The following is a 13,369-nucleotide window of genomic DNA, read 5'->3' on the forward strand; positions in this document are numbered from 1 at the left end:
AGAACGCGAGTAAAGAAGAACGCGAGTAAAGAAGAACGCGAGTAAAGAAGAACGCGAGTAAAGAAGAACGCGAGTAAAGAAGAACGCGAGTAAAGTAATTAAAGTAAGTAGAAGCAGTAGAAGCAGTAGAAGCAGTAGAAGCAGTAGAAGCAGTAGAAGCAGTAGAAGCAGTAGAAGCAGTAGAAGCAGTAGAAGATAGATATTATATAATTATCATACAAGTAACTCGCGACAGAGCCGTACGCGCCTCTCATGGACGATATAGAAGTAGAGAAAACCGGATCCGAATAAAGACTATAAGCTAGCTATAGAGAATCAGAACCAGAACCAGAACCAGAACCAGAACCAGCAGTAGGTAGCAGGAGAAAAGACAATACTGGCTTAGATGTTGTGCTTGCTTGTGCTTATGGTTGTCTCCGAGGATGGAATGGAGTCGATGTGGTGGTAGAAATACTACTCTCACTACTATCACCGCCACCACTCTAACTCTCAATCAAAGCTTCCAGCGTGATCGGTACCGCATCAGAAGGATAGTAGTTCCCAATCGACAAGTTCGGGAACCCAGGCTCGGTCCACAGCAGCGTATATCCGTCCACGCTACACGACAAGATGGGCCGAGTGCCTCCATTGGCCGGACACACCAAGGAGCAAGACATGATGGTCAATCCTAGATCGCTGATGGTGGTTTCAGGCGCGAACTCGAATACGGCGTCGTTGTTGGCGGTGGAAGTGAGCGCCGCCGCTATGTATCCGGTGCTGAGCTCGACGAACTGGCCTTGGTTGTCGAAGGTGAAGACTGTGCCGGACGATGTTGAAGAGTCGAAGATGACGTAGTCGTATGGGTCGCTTGCTGGTCCGACGGGCTCGAGCGTGACCGCGGTGCCGTCGGAATAGGTGGTACTGTTGAGGGTGACGAGCGAGAATGTCGGTTGGGCGCCGCCAGTGTCGCAGGGCGTGGAACTGGTAGTGGTAGTAGTAGAAGTGGTAGTAGTAGTGGTAGTGGTGGTGGTAGTGGGAGCGGTAGTGGTGGAAGTGGTAGTGGTGGCAGTGGTAGTAGTGGTGGCAGTGGTGGTGGTAGTGGGAGTGGTAGTGGTGGAAGTGGTAGTAGTGGAAGTGGTAGTTGATGTAGTGGTGGTAGTAGTAGAAGTGGTAGTAGTTGATGTAGTGGTGGTGGTAGTGAGAGTGGTGGAAGTGGTAGTTGATGTAGTAGTAGTGGTAGCAGAAGTGGTTGTAGTGGTAGTTGATGTATTTAATGTACTACTTGCGGTAGTAGTGGCAATGGTAGTAGTGGTAGTAGTACTTGATGCGGTAGGAGTAGAAGTAGTGGTGGTTGTACTTGATGTAGTAGTGCTTGATACGGTAGGGGTAGTAGAAGTGGTGGTGGTGGTGGTGGTGGTGGTGGTGGTGGTGGTGGTGGTGGGAGGAGAAGTAGTAGTAGTAGAGGTGGTTACGGCGGTGGTGGTAGTGGTGGTGGAGGTAGTAGAACTAGTAGCAGTAGAGGTGGCTACGGTGGTAGTGGCAGTAGTGACAGTGGTCGTCGTGGCCGTAGGGGTCGTAGTAGTACTTGATGTACTACCTACGCTGGTCGGTGAAGTGGTTGTAGTTGCTGTGGTGGTAGTGGCTGTGGTGGTAGTGGCAGTGGCTGTCGTCGTCGACTCCGATATCAATGAAGTCGTGCTGGATGTCGACGTTGACGTTGACGTTGACGTTGTTTCAGGATTAGTCCCCAACACGGCGTTCCCAATCGCAGCACTGTCCCAGCTGCTGTAGTCGTTGAGAGCAGCTTCGGTGTATCGGTCCTGAACGTCCCTCAATAGTCTGCAGTTCGCCGACGTGCAGACACTGTTAGACGAGAAAGTCATGGCCACGCAGTCGGCCGCATTGTCACACATCTCGAGGCACTGGTCGAAGCTGTCCGCGTGCCAGCCTTGAGCTTGAGACAGGAAGTTTGCCGAGTTCACTGGGTCTGTCGAGAGATCGCCGGTCCAGTATTCCGAGCAGTACACCGTGTAATCGGCCTGGTACAGTCCCGAGCCTGTCACCTCTGTGCTGCACAGTGCACTGCCCGCCCCTGGGTGGCAAGTCGGGTCCCGAGTGGTTTCCGTGGCAGGAGGCAGTCCGGGAGATGTCGCCGATTGCACGTCGGTGACTGTCAAGGTGAAGTCGCTCTCTGCGGCTTTGATGCGATGAGTCGACGTGGTAGTAGTTGCTACGGCGGTAGTGGTACTTAATGTACTACTTGCACTGGTCGTGGAAGTGTAGATAGCAGCAGTAGTGGTGGTGCTCGTAGTAGTGGGCAGAGTGGTGGACAACGTCAAGCTTGTGGTTGTGGTTGTACCAATGCCTATACCTATGCTCAATGTCAAACCTATCGATGTGGCTGTGGTTAGAGCTGCCGTGGTCGTGGGGGTAGTGGCAGAGCTAGTTGCAGAGGTAGAGGTAGTGGATGTAGATGTAGATGTTGTATTCCCATAGAAAACCAATGAGCTGGTGGACAACGTCAAGCTCGTGGTTGTGGTTGTACCTGTGGTCATGTCTGTCGTCTCCGTCAAACTTGTCAATGTGGCTGTGGCTGTGGCTGCCGTGGTCGTCGACTCCGATATCGGTATCATTGAAGCTGTGCTGAACGTTGATGATGATGTGGTCGTGGTGGTTGTGTCGGGTGTTCTAGTGGTCGTGGTCGTCGCCAGAGTGCCCGACGTGGTTGATAGAATGCTGGAACTTGTTGTGGCTGTGGTTGTCGTGGTGGAAGACGAAGACCGTTTCCTCACTCTCAACTTGATGGAGCTGTCTGCTCCGTTGAATTGGTAGTTCACAATCCCGCCTGCACGGCCGCTGAAGCTGGCGGCAGGACTGGATCCCACGGCCGGCATCTGCAGATATCCATCTTCATCCACGATCCACCGGTTATAGACTGGGTCCAATATAAGGCTGGTGTACACCAACAACGGCAGAGCGGTGATGACTAAGTTGGAATCCGTCGGCGCCACCAGCCATCCCCCGGTGCCGTTGTTCGTGGTGATCTGGCCTCCGTTCATGGTCCAGGCAAAGTAGAGCGTGGGAACATTGCAGATCCGGGGCTCGTACTTGAAACTGCCGCAGAAGCCGACGTAGTACGTTGCCCCAAGTCCCTCCACCTCGATCTGGAAGCTGCCGTCAATCGTGTCGCTCTCGCCGCTTGCGAGAGGCGGCAATGAGTATTGAGTCAACGTCACAGCATCGCAGCCATTCGGAAGCTTCCGGTCCCAGTACGCAAAGATTTGACTGTTACTCAGGATGCAAAACTGGGCGGTCCCAAAACTTAGGGCGCCGGTGACAGCGTCGATATACCAGCCCAGAGATACGCTCGGGGCATATTTCTGGTCGTCGCTGACTCGTCGAACTGGCTCAGTAGCAAATAGACTGTCGAAGCCCACGTACCCGGCCTTTCCACTGAACTGGAGGATGTGGCTGAGCGAATCGAGCTTCAAGGGCCAGGCTAGAGTCTCGTCCGTCACCGCGATGGCATCGATGCCGGAGAAGCCGATGTAGGTGGTCGATCGCTTGTGTCTTCCTTGTGGATTAACCTGGTTTAGTACCACGTAGAAGCTGTCGTCTCCAGCCACCGCGGTGGGTGCAGGGTCTGGTGAAACGACCGCTAGACTTGAGATCGCAGTAGTTGTGGTCGTAGAACTGCTGGAGGTACTAGTGCTCAAGGAGCTGATCGAGGAGATAGACACCGACTGTGAGGAGCTTGTCGACGAGGTCTGGGTGGATGCCGTCGAGCCAGAGGGTTGAGAAGTGGTCGACCCTACCGACGAGCCGGTCGTGATCGAAACGGGACCGACTGACCCTGTCGAGGTCGAGGTCGAGGTTGAGGTCGAGCTGGAGACGTCCCAGTCTATCCAACCGGGACCAGACAGGGAGTGTATGGTTGAGGAGCCAGCTGCAGCTGCAGCTGCGATCAGAGTAGTCGGATCCCAGTCCTCCCAGCTGCCAGCGTCGCTTGCAGAACGACTACCGGTGGGAATGGAGAGGAAGGTGCCAGCCGAGACACCTTGGTCAGGGCAAGAAGGTGGCAGTGTTTTCCATGGACAGACTATAACCGTCCGAGTACTCTTGACCGTCACCGTCTCATCTTCTGTCGTTGACGCCGAAGCTGCAGTCGCAACCAGGACGGCCAGAAGAGCAGCAGAAAACTTGAACAACATTTTGGCTTAGGGATCGAAAAGAGAAAACCGAGATATAACGAGTGGACGGCACCGCCTGAGGTGCCAACACCAACAACCCTCAATACCGCAACTCGAACGCAGGATGAGGACCAAACCGTCTATCAAGAGCTACCCTACCTGGGCCTCTCGACGGCATATAAACACGACAATAATAATGTCGAGGTCTGTCGTATTTGGGCACCCGACGAGCCTAAGATGTCAAGGCGTCGCCGTCGCCGTCGTGATCAATGGCGATGTCGAGGCTCTCTGTTGCTTCTATCACCCTACTGTAAGAGGCGAGCTCACCACGGGCAGAGTGTGACCAATCAACATGGCCAGAGCCGAGATGGTAGCCCTAGACGGGAGATTTGATGGCCCCAAACCCACAACTCGCAGAACCAGGGTCGAGCTACAACATGTCGTACTGAGGATCATACCCCGATACGGCCTAGTGGCCGCTGATAGTGTCCCCGACCTGGTAAACATGTGGTGTCCACCCCTGAGCCAAGCGAGCCTGATGCCAGATGCCAGATGCCAGATGCAGATACACCGTTGCTACTAGGTAGTACTCCGCACATATGCACTGATTGCGCCCACAAAATCCCGCTCGCTGCGAGATGGTACGATCTCGGATCCAGTCCAGCGTGCTAGAATCCGGTCTCATGCTGCAAGTATATACCCCGTGCCGCAAAGCCATTACATCCTCCCCTCGCCTGGAATCTGATACTCCCTCCTCGGCCTAAATTGAGGAGCTGTCACGCTACTGTGTAGTAAGGCAGTCCAGTCTAGCATCAGCTCGCTAGCTAGCATCTTCCGGACCCTGTGCACATAGGACGTGGTATAGACGGATATCATACCTAATATGTTTTGACGGCTGTCGCGAATGTAGTGCCATGGCATTCCCGCGGTGATTCGATGTAGCATAACTGATCGGCAGCCCTTTACATCTATTCTGGCGAAATTATACGACGTGATCACTCGGTTATTGGGAGTTGGCGGCTGCACGGCCTATCGTAGTGATATGGCCTTGGGTGAAATAACCTAGGGTGAATTTTTGCAGGTCTTTGCTCTTCTCGGACGATACAACCTCTAGCACGAGGCCTGTGTGCAAGCTGCGGATGTCGGAAGGACTTGTTGGGGCTATGTCCGCAAACTTCGGATCTACCCCGAGTACAAATCTGCGCGTGAGGCCTTCATGCTCTTCGTCTCCGCAAAGGTTGACCAGTCCACGTTGAAAAAATCGGGTGACGTCCTCCAATTAGGTACACCTCATCAATACTCGATACCGGCAGCGACAATAGAGGATGAATCGAGATGAATCTGGAATATGGTTATTAGGAGGATCAACAGTGAAGTGCCCAGAAAGTTACCGCAGGTGGAGATGGGTACAGTGCCAGTGCCCGTGCCAGTTGGGGCATCCGGGAGAGGCTGCAACGGTCGAGTAACGGTCGAGTAACGGTCGAGTAAAAGCGCCGCAGGACAGCTGACAGATTAGATTAGATGAGGTCAGGGTTGGGTGTATCAGATAAGATTAGACTATGATTACCCTGCTTATCGATAAACCCGTCCGTTTAGTGCCACTGCCGATTTATTTATTGCACCACTCAAGTTTGCCGACAAACGTGCCCGTCAGCACTGCACACCCCAGGGCCAGGACCTTGAAACCCTGATATATTGTCGGAGCCATGGCAAGTTAACTCTTTGCTCGATGTGATCTGTCATGGTCCTGTTTGCTGACTAGGCCTTGATCCTCAACAGGCACCTCTTCGTGGACCCCCGTCCCGTTCTGCGCAACCTCCCAAATCCATCCTCAAGAAATCTTCCGATACTGCCTCGGCCGATGGCGGTTCTCTCTTCCCGTCCTCCAAGAAGGATAAACGCCGCATCAAGCATGCCTTGCTTATTGACCGAGTCACCAAGTCGTCCGCGAAGAAGCCCAAGCGAAGACGGCCAAATAAAAAGCTGATCACCACTCTGGATTCGTTGGTCGATGCGCTTCCCAGCACCGACGACGCCGGTGCCAGCTACAGCACTGGACTGGCAGCCGGAGACAAACCACAGGACCAGGTCAACATCATAAAGCGCAAGAGCATGAAGTCTCGACCCGGAGCCATGAAAAGGCGGGAAAAGCTCGACAAGGGCGAAAGAGATCGCTTCGCCAAGAACATGGCCCAACTGGCTACCTCGAAATCCGTGACCGATGGGGCCAACGGGAATTCTGGAATCAAGTCAACTGTACCCTCGGCGAGCGAGAGGCTGGCCGCTCTCAGAGGGTTTATCGCTCAGACTTTGGAAACAAGGTCGGACTTGAAAAGCACCACAGCGAAATGAACCGCTTAGTCCACCCATCCGTTGTATCAGGCGAGACCAATCTCGCCCCGAAGAGGGTTTTTGCCCAAAACTCGTACTGGTAGATCGGTCGGTCGGTCGGTCACATTGCCCATTAGACGAAAAATTCGCGGAGCATGCCAGAACATCTGCACGATGCTCTTACTCTGAGGGCCAAGGCCGAGGCTGTACGCCAGCTTGGTATTGAGAAGCCCCGCTTCATGGGGATGATACCATCAACAGATGATCTGTCCATGATGATGCTCTTGCTACTTTGCCATGCTGTGATGCGAATCCCGATCGATCCTCTGGCGAGACAAGGATGCTGTTGTGCCCAACCTCAAGATGTTTCTAGAGCATGAGGGTGAAGAGGCAAGCATACCCTCCGAGAGTTGACTTGACGCTATGCTGGTTCTACCCAAGCACCTGCCAAGCCATATTTGATCGACAGCAACCAAGACAAGCAGATATCAGCACTGAAGCTGAGGCTCTTCCTCAACTTGAGACGTCGGAGGCCAGCATTTACGTCTCTGCTCTCTACCATTGGCTTACTACAAGACGATGCATCGAATCCCGATTGCGCGGCCTGGATGGCATCGAATGGGACAAACAGTGACTGTGGGCGAACGAAACATATCGTACCGTCCAAAGGCCTCCATGCAATTCGAGAGGCTCGTTTGTATGGTGACCGCGTCCACGACCACGTCCAGGTCCACGTCCTCGCAATGCTCACATGAGTAGAAGTAACGAGGACCGGCATGCTCACATGAGTAGAAGTAATGAGGACAAGCATGTCCCACAGTGCAATAGAACAGGATATATTCTTGGTCTCCTCATCAGGGACGACATGGACATGACACCATGAAGCCAGTCAATCACTTTCTTCACCTTACCTATCAGGGACTATTATACAGAACATTTCCCTACCACCAACTCGTCACTGGTAACACCTTACATCTGCCTGTTTTGACAATGTACTATCCTACCATCATTTCTCAATATGCAGTATTCAATACCGGATACCTACATGTATGCAATTATTGTGACAGCATTAGAAATTAGATGGCTGGTAAAGTATCGTATAGTATAGTCCTAAGATCATCACTGACACTGGCACTGTCGCTACGGGTTTCCAAGCGCTATATTCGACGGCCAGTCAACAACTAGACTAGACAGTAAATGCCACATCACTCAGGAACACTTTGAATTATAGAAGCGAGTCAGACCCACGGTAATCGATGTCAAGAAACGGTCGGTGGAGACGTAGTCGATCAAGATGATATTGGGCGGCTTCACCTTCTCGGCCCACGAGATCGGCCCGGTATAGGGGACGTTGGAGCCGACCTGGGCCAGGTGGCCGTTGAACAGGCTGGCCAGGCCCTGGATGGAGCTCCCCAGGCCGATGACGTCGATGATGTTCTGGGTGCCGGTCCACGAGAGCAGGAACAGTTGGTCGGCGCGGTCCGGGGATTTGGCCTGGGCGACCAGTTTGGTGTACTGGTCTTTGCGCATGGTGTCGAGGTCCGTCGTGTCCGAGTAGCTGTTGTAGATGGGCACTTGGTCGCTGGAATAGAAGCCGCGGCCTTGGAACCGGTGGTTCTGGAGCCAGGAGCTGTTGCGCTCGTCGCAGATGACGACCACGGCGGGACCCTTGCTGATGAAATCCGTGAGAGGAACGGTGGTGAGCACGTCGGACTTGTGGCCCGTATACAGGTGCTGGGTGTTGTTCCACAGTTCAAACAGGAGGTCGTTGTACTGGCCATCGTCGAAGGCCTGATACTTGTCGTCCGTGTCGCTGCTGTGGCTCAACTCTAGGATGATCAGCTCGTTGTTCCCTTCGCTCGTGAACTGGTTGATGTCGGCCACGATCGCCGACATCTCCTGCCCGTTCGCCCCCAGATCTCCCGTGTAGTGACCCGTGTAGTAGGCCCCGTGCGAGATGGTCGGCCGGATGTCGAAGTACCGCACCCCGGCCTGCAGCTGGCCATAGATGTCGAGACTCTGCGTCTGCGTGTTGTCCGAGTCCCCGCCCGCCGGGTACTTGATGGTCGACATGCCGGCGTCGTGGGACCCGGGAAGCACCAAGTCCTGGAGCGTCAGGCACCCGATGTACGGCAGGTTCTGTGCCATCCAGTTCGTCGGCGGATGGTTGCCGGCCAGCGAGTTCTGGTCGCCGACGAGGATGAAGGGAGACCATTGTTCATTCTGGAGCGGAATCTCGATCGTCGACCCTTTGGCGTTGTTCGAGATGCCGAAAGCATCGAGCTCGGCCTTGATCACCGACGTGTATCCATCGTCGCTGTTTCCAGACACGGAAATCTTGAGGTTGGCCACCGGGTGAGTGTTGTCAATCCATGTAAACGGCCACTGTGCTTGCGTCTGGCTTGGAGAGGTCATGGTCGTCTCGTCAATGATGATCTGAGCATCGTATGTTTGGCCTGACTAACTGTGAGTTGACGTCCGATTGCTTATGAGGGCCACCCGAGTCGCTTACCTGACTCTAAAGTTTTTGGAAAATCCCACTCCGGCACGCCATATGTGCCTGATAGTCCGATCTCACTCCAAGTGTACGGTGTATAGTTGACGAGCGAGAGGTTGGTATATGTGGCCATAGTGTCGAAAGGCCGCCCACGCTCACCAGAGCAATGTTAAAGGGCATGGCTTGACTTTAACTTTCCCGGGAACGACTTGGATAAATCCTCCGAGCATGTTCTTCGCCTGTACCCTTGAGGAGATTGCGGCGAGAACATTGAGACCAGTCCGCAAAAGGATCGCATCAAGAGAGAATTTGGACCAAAGCACGCTTTTCGACGTTGTGCATGTCGCGTCCAACTGTTTGGGCATCGCAGCGTAGTGTGCTGTCTGTGAACGGGGCTGTGTACCAATCGAGGCTAGGTGTCCAGGAAAGGAACATCAGTTCCTGCGCTTAATGTACGTGAGTGGCATTGGGTTCATTTGGGACACATACCACAGGGAAGGCGAAGATGCCAATCGTGAATTCGGCCCCCTTCTCGCTAGCAGGAATTGACCAACACCGGTTGCGATAAGGGATGCAATTGGTAGATTTCTGAAATCACCCCCAACCCCATGTTCTGTAATAGGCTAGACAATGCCTGGCCTTCAGCCAGCACATTCGGTTCGAGACTAATCATTAGCGAAGGCGTCTGGACCGCCTCATCCCGCCCGCATTTGCAGATCACTGATGGTCGACCATTTTCCATGTACGGATACTCCGTGCAGCGTGTGGTGCGGGATGCACGAGAACCCTGTGCAGAAATAGTTCCCCGAGCTGGGGGGCATGCTTGCTCCCCTTGTTACTGTAACCTCATCATAACCGAGGCTCATTCGAGTGCACGCCTTATGCTCAATTGCAGGGTTGATTGGAGCGGCCCGGATCGAAGGTTTGACGTGTGGTCAGTGTTCGAAACATGCATTGGATGTCCCCAACCCCGGCTGCAAAGGTCAAGTGCGGCTCTGCAGTGCCTCCCCAATCATGTATGCTTCTTGCTCTAGCACAACCTAGCAACGGCTAATGCGGCCTTACCAGGTCGTACGGTGTAACGGACGCTCCCCGCCAAGGTCAGTGTTACATTCTTCCCGAGCCGCTGGATCTCCCTCATCGGATTGGCTCTTCTCTACCGCTAGCTGATCGAAAGGCAAAGGTGTTGCGCCTGTCGAGGTGATAGTCACTGATCCACGCGCTGGAAGCGACTTTGCCCGGACTAGTGGAATTTGCTCAGAGGTCACGGATTCCGCGCTCAAGGGCGTTGAGTTCGGCGTTAGTTCTCCAGGCACGGTGCTCTCATGGTGCAAATCAAATTTCGCCTGCGCAAGATGCTCTGAAAGCGGATCTCGACCATCCTTATCATCATGCGTGATCAGGGCTGCAACCTGGGGGTTGTTGGTGGTTCTCATGACGGTGGTGAAATTGTTGCCGTATGACTTTCCGGAAGTGAACAAAACAAGACAGCCGACGGCGACGCTCAGGACCGCCACACCCACTGCACTGGTATAGGCTATGATGAGATTTCGCGGGGCATATTTGTACACAATGTATGGCGATAATATCGTGACGTTTGTCAGAGGGTGCCGATGCTCTAGGTCTGTGAAGTTGGTCCTGTACCGATCGAATGCCATCAAGCTCAATGTGATGTTTTGGAACAATTCTTCTACCGACCGAGCAAATGACTTGCCACTGGCTGACACGTCAGGCTCCGCTGGCGTTACAAAGTCGGTCATTGAGTCTGAGTCTGTGAGAATGGAATAAAGTTCGTCGGTTAATCCGAGCGTCGTTGACATGACCTGGGTGGTATCAGTGGACCAAACGTTTGTATCAGTAGTTTCAGGATGAATGATGCTTCCTTGAAGGACACCGAAGAAGGATGCGAGTATGGATTCGTAAGCCATGAGCTTCCGCAATGCATCATCGGCGGAGTACTGGTACCCGACGATCGTCGTGATGGCACCCAGAGGCTTTGAATGGCGAACCTGTTGGGTCTGGAAACCATCTGAATTCGTGATGTCTACCACATACGATGTATTCATCAAGGTGCATTCGACCAGTGAGAGGGTATATGCGCGATTGAAGGCGAAGTACACGGTGGCCAGCTGATCACCGGGCCCGATCAGATTTCCGCCACCTTGATTGAAACCCGATTCAAGCATTGTTTCCAACCATAGCAAGTTGTCGGTGACATTAGGACGCCAAGCGAGGTAGAGGATCCGTTCGTAAAGCAGTTTTCCCTGTTCCAAATCCCCGATGAGTGTCTGAAAACTTTGGTTGAATGCGGTGGGTGGAGGCTGGCACTGTAGCGACGGGCCATAGAAATCGATGGTGTAGGATGAGTTGACCGCAGGGGCGGGTGCAGATAGTATTTCACCTCCAGTAGCAGTTGCGAGCGTGAGCCTGTCCAGCGTATACTGGGAGCCCCTCCAAGTGAGATATTCACTGGTGTAGTCGGTGCCGAATATGGCATACGAGCTGCGATTGAAGTCCGGAGTGGGGACATTTGCCAGTTTGAATGTTTCTCGAGAGTTTTCCGACCAATGCGTAGTCAGCGCGGTAGGCGCCACGACAGCTGTCAAGGGCAGCATCCTGCTTTCGTATTAGCAGTTTGGATCATCGGCCGGCAAACCTGTCATCTTACCATGCCAACAGAGCGACAATGGCCAGTAAGGGATGGTGGATCCAGATTCTCCAGCGCAACAGGTCCATCAGACTTGTCAAGATGGCGAAGAGTGAGTCAATCTCGGTGAATTTGACCTGTTTGTGGCGTAGTCGTTGCCAAAACAGCTGGGCGTAGGCGGTACCCATGGCTAGGACCAAGAAAGACCTAACCAGAAACGCAAACGCGGTGCCTATACCGGTGTTGAGGGCTTGCGAGAATTTGGTGTCGGAGCCGTCGGTAGCTCTTCCATCAAGGTGCTGGTAGAAAAAGTGCTGTCCTAAAGCAAGGCCAATTCCTACTGCTGTGGGAAACAGCATCAAAGTCGGAGCTTTCCAATGGACATGGTTGGATTCTTTGGGCCCCATTGCATAGTTGACACAACTTCTGTCGACCATCTGGCTGTGTGGACGATGACGAGGAAGCGGAAGCAACTCTCAAGGGGTCGTATTCCAACCTGAAGGTGGACAAGAGGCTGAAGTATGTAGGCTCAGGCCCCTAAGTCTCCTAAGCCTTCGCCAGGCTATTCGAGGCACCATGGTCTGTCTGCCTTGCGGGGTTCTTGCAGTCTGGTCGTGGTGCACAGTTTTGTCGCTTATACTGTAGCAAGTCACTAGAGGGCTGTTGGGCTAGCAGAGAACCGATAGAGAACCGACAGAGAGCCAGCAGAGTGTCACCCCCGCAGGAGCGGCCAGGCTTCTAGCGGCCAACTTGACAGGGGTGTTGTCTTGTCCGCTAATGCAAGGCAGCATTCCTCTCCCGCTGCAGGCGTGGGAGTCAGAAGAAACCCACGGTTGCACCAAGGTGAAAAGGATGTATGGCTCCAACAAGCTTCTCTTGATCTGATATGGTGCCTGCCCTCTCCCCCTCTCTCTTTGCGTGGATTCCAGTCTTTGGCGAAGCCCAGGCGGTGAGATGGTAGAGGATTGTGGAGATCAAGATTTTCGTCCTGTACGGAGTGCTCTATATTCCGTACTGCTGCGACCAGTCACTGACAGATGCGAGATGCGAGGGCGAAGAACTCGGCTCCGTCTGAAACGCCCGCCATGTTGATCGAGTTGTGCCCACAGACAGACACGGGGAGTAAGACCACTATTACCAGGTTGGTGCCAGGTCTATAATACTACTTGGTAGTAGGTATCTGTACTGCTACTACTACTACTACTACTACTACTACTACTACTACTACTACTACTACTACTACTACTACTACTACTACGGAGTACATACATCTACTACATGTAATTAGCAGATGTAACTTCACCGCAGTCTTGGCGCCCAGGGACGGACCGAGGCTTAAGCCTGAGCCTTGGGCCCCGCGCGCAGAGACAGGCTCAAATTCACAGCCACTGCAACTCACAACTCACTTGCACGCCCAAGGCCGGCCTACATACTAGGTAGCTATCCTCCGCCCTCCTCCAGGTTTGGGGACGACGATGAGAAGTACCACTGCTCCTAACATCAAGATGGCGATAGACATTCCGGATTGTCAAGGCTCGGCCTGCAAAGTATCCCTCCACCCTTAACAGAGGCAGCAGTCAATCGATGATCAGACGGCTTGACCTCCACAAACCACGAACCAACAACCCTCCAACACCTGTCCTGACTCGAGCAGCTTCCGAACCTCCGTCCTGAAAGCTGGCCGGGATTAATGGGCGCGGCCTTAAGTCCAAACATGCATGGCTT

At 53.5% G+C, this 13,369-nt stretch overlaps 4 protein-coding genes across 4 annotated transcripts; 1 reads left to right on the forward strand and 3 right to left on the reverse strand.

The window, feature by feature from the left end:
* Positions 1-482: 482 nt before the first annotated feature.
* On the reverse strand, positions 483-4,190 carry A1O3_08661 (uncharacterized protein; the record flags this gene model as incomplete). The annotated part of the gene is made up of 1 exon (XM_007738758.1): positions 483-4,190. One exon carries the CDS (start codon positions 4,188-4,190, stop codon positions 483-485), a length of 3,708 nt encoding a protein of 1,235 aa, XP_007736948.1.
* A 1,685-nt stretch (positions 4,191-5,875) lies between these two features.
* A1O3_08662 (uncharacterized protein) lies at positions 5,876-6,521 on the forward strand (the record flags this gene model as incomplete). Its single annotated transcript, XM_007738759.1, has 2 exons — positions 5,876-5,882; positions 5,932-6,521. The coding sequence occupies 2 exons, from the start codon at positions 5,876-5,878 to the stop codon at positions 6,519-6,521; spliced, it is 597 nt and encodes a 198-aa protein (XP_007736949.1).
* Positions 6,522-7,709: 1,188 nt separating this feature from the next.
* A1O3_08663 (uncharacterized protein) lies at positions 7,710-9,130 on the reverse strand (the record flags this gene model as incomplete). Its single annotated transcript, XM_007738760.1, has 2 exons — positions 7,710-8,956; positions 9,013-9,130. The coding sequence occupies 2 exons, from the start codon at positions 9,128-9,130 to the stop codon at positions 7,710-7,712; spliced, it is 1,365 nt and encodes a 454-aa protein (XP_007736950.1).
* Positions 9,131-10,058: 928 nt separating this feature from the next.
* A1O3_08664 (uncharacterized protein) lies at positions 10,059-12,051 on the reverse strand (the record flags this gene model as incomplete). The annotated part of the gene is made up of 2 exons (XM_007738761.1): positions 10,059-11,613; positions 11,666-12,051. 2 exons carry the CDS (start codon positions 12,049-12,051, stop codon positions 10,059-10,061), a joined length of 1,941 nt encoding a protein of 646 aa, XP_007736951.1.
* Between the last annotated feature and the right edge of the window lie 1,318 nt (positions 12,052-13,369).

The sequence above is a fragment of the Capronia epimyces genome (assembly GCF_000585565.1).
Source record: "Capronia epimyces CBS 606.96 chromosome Unknown aczIQ-supercont1.8, whole genome shotgun sequence".
Lineage (NCBI taxonomy): Eukaryota > Fungi > Ascomycota > Eurotiomycetes > Chaetothyriales > Herpotrichiellaceae > Capronia > Capronia epimyces.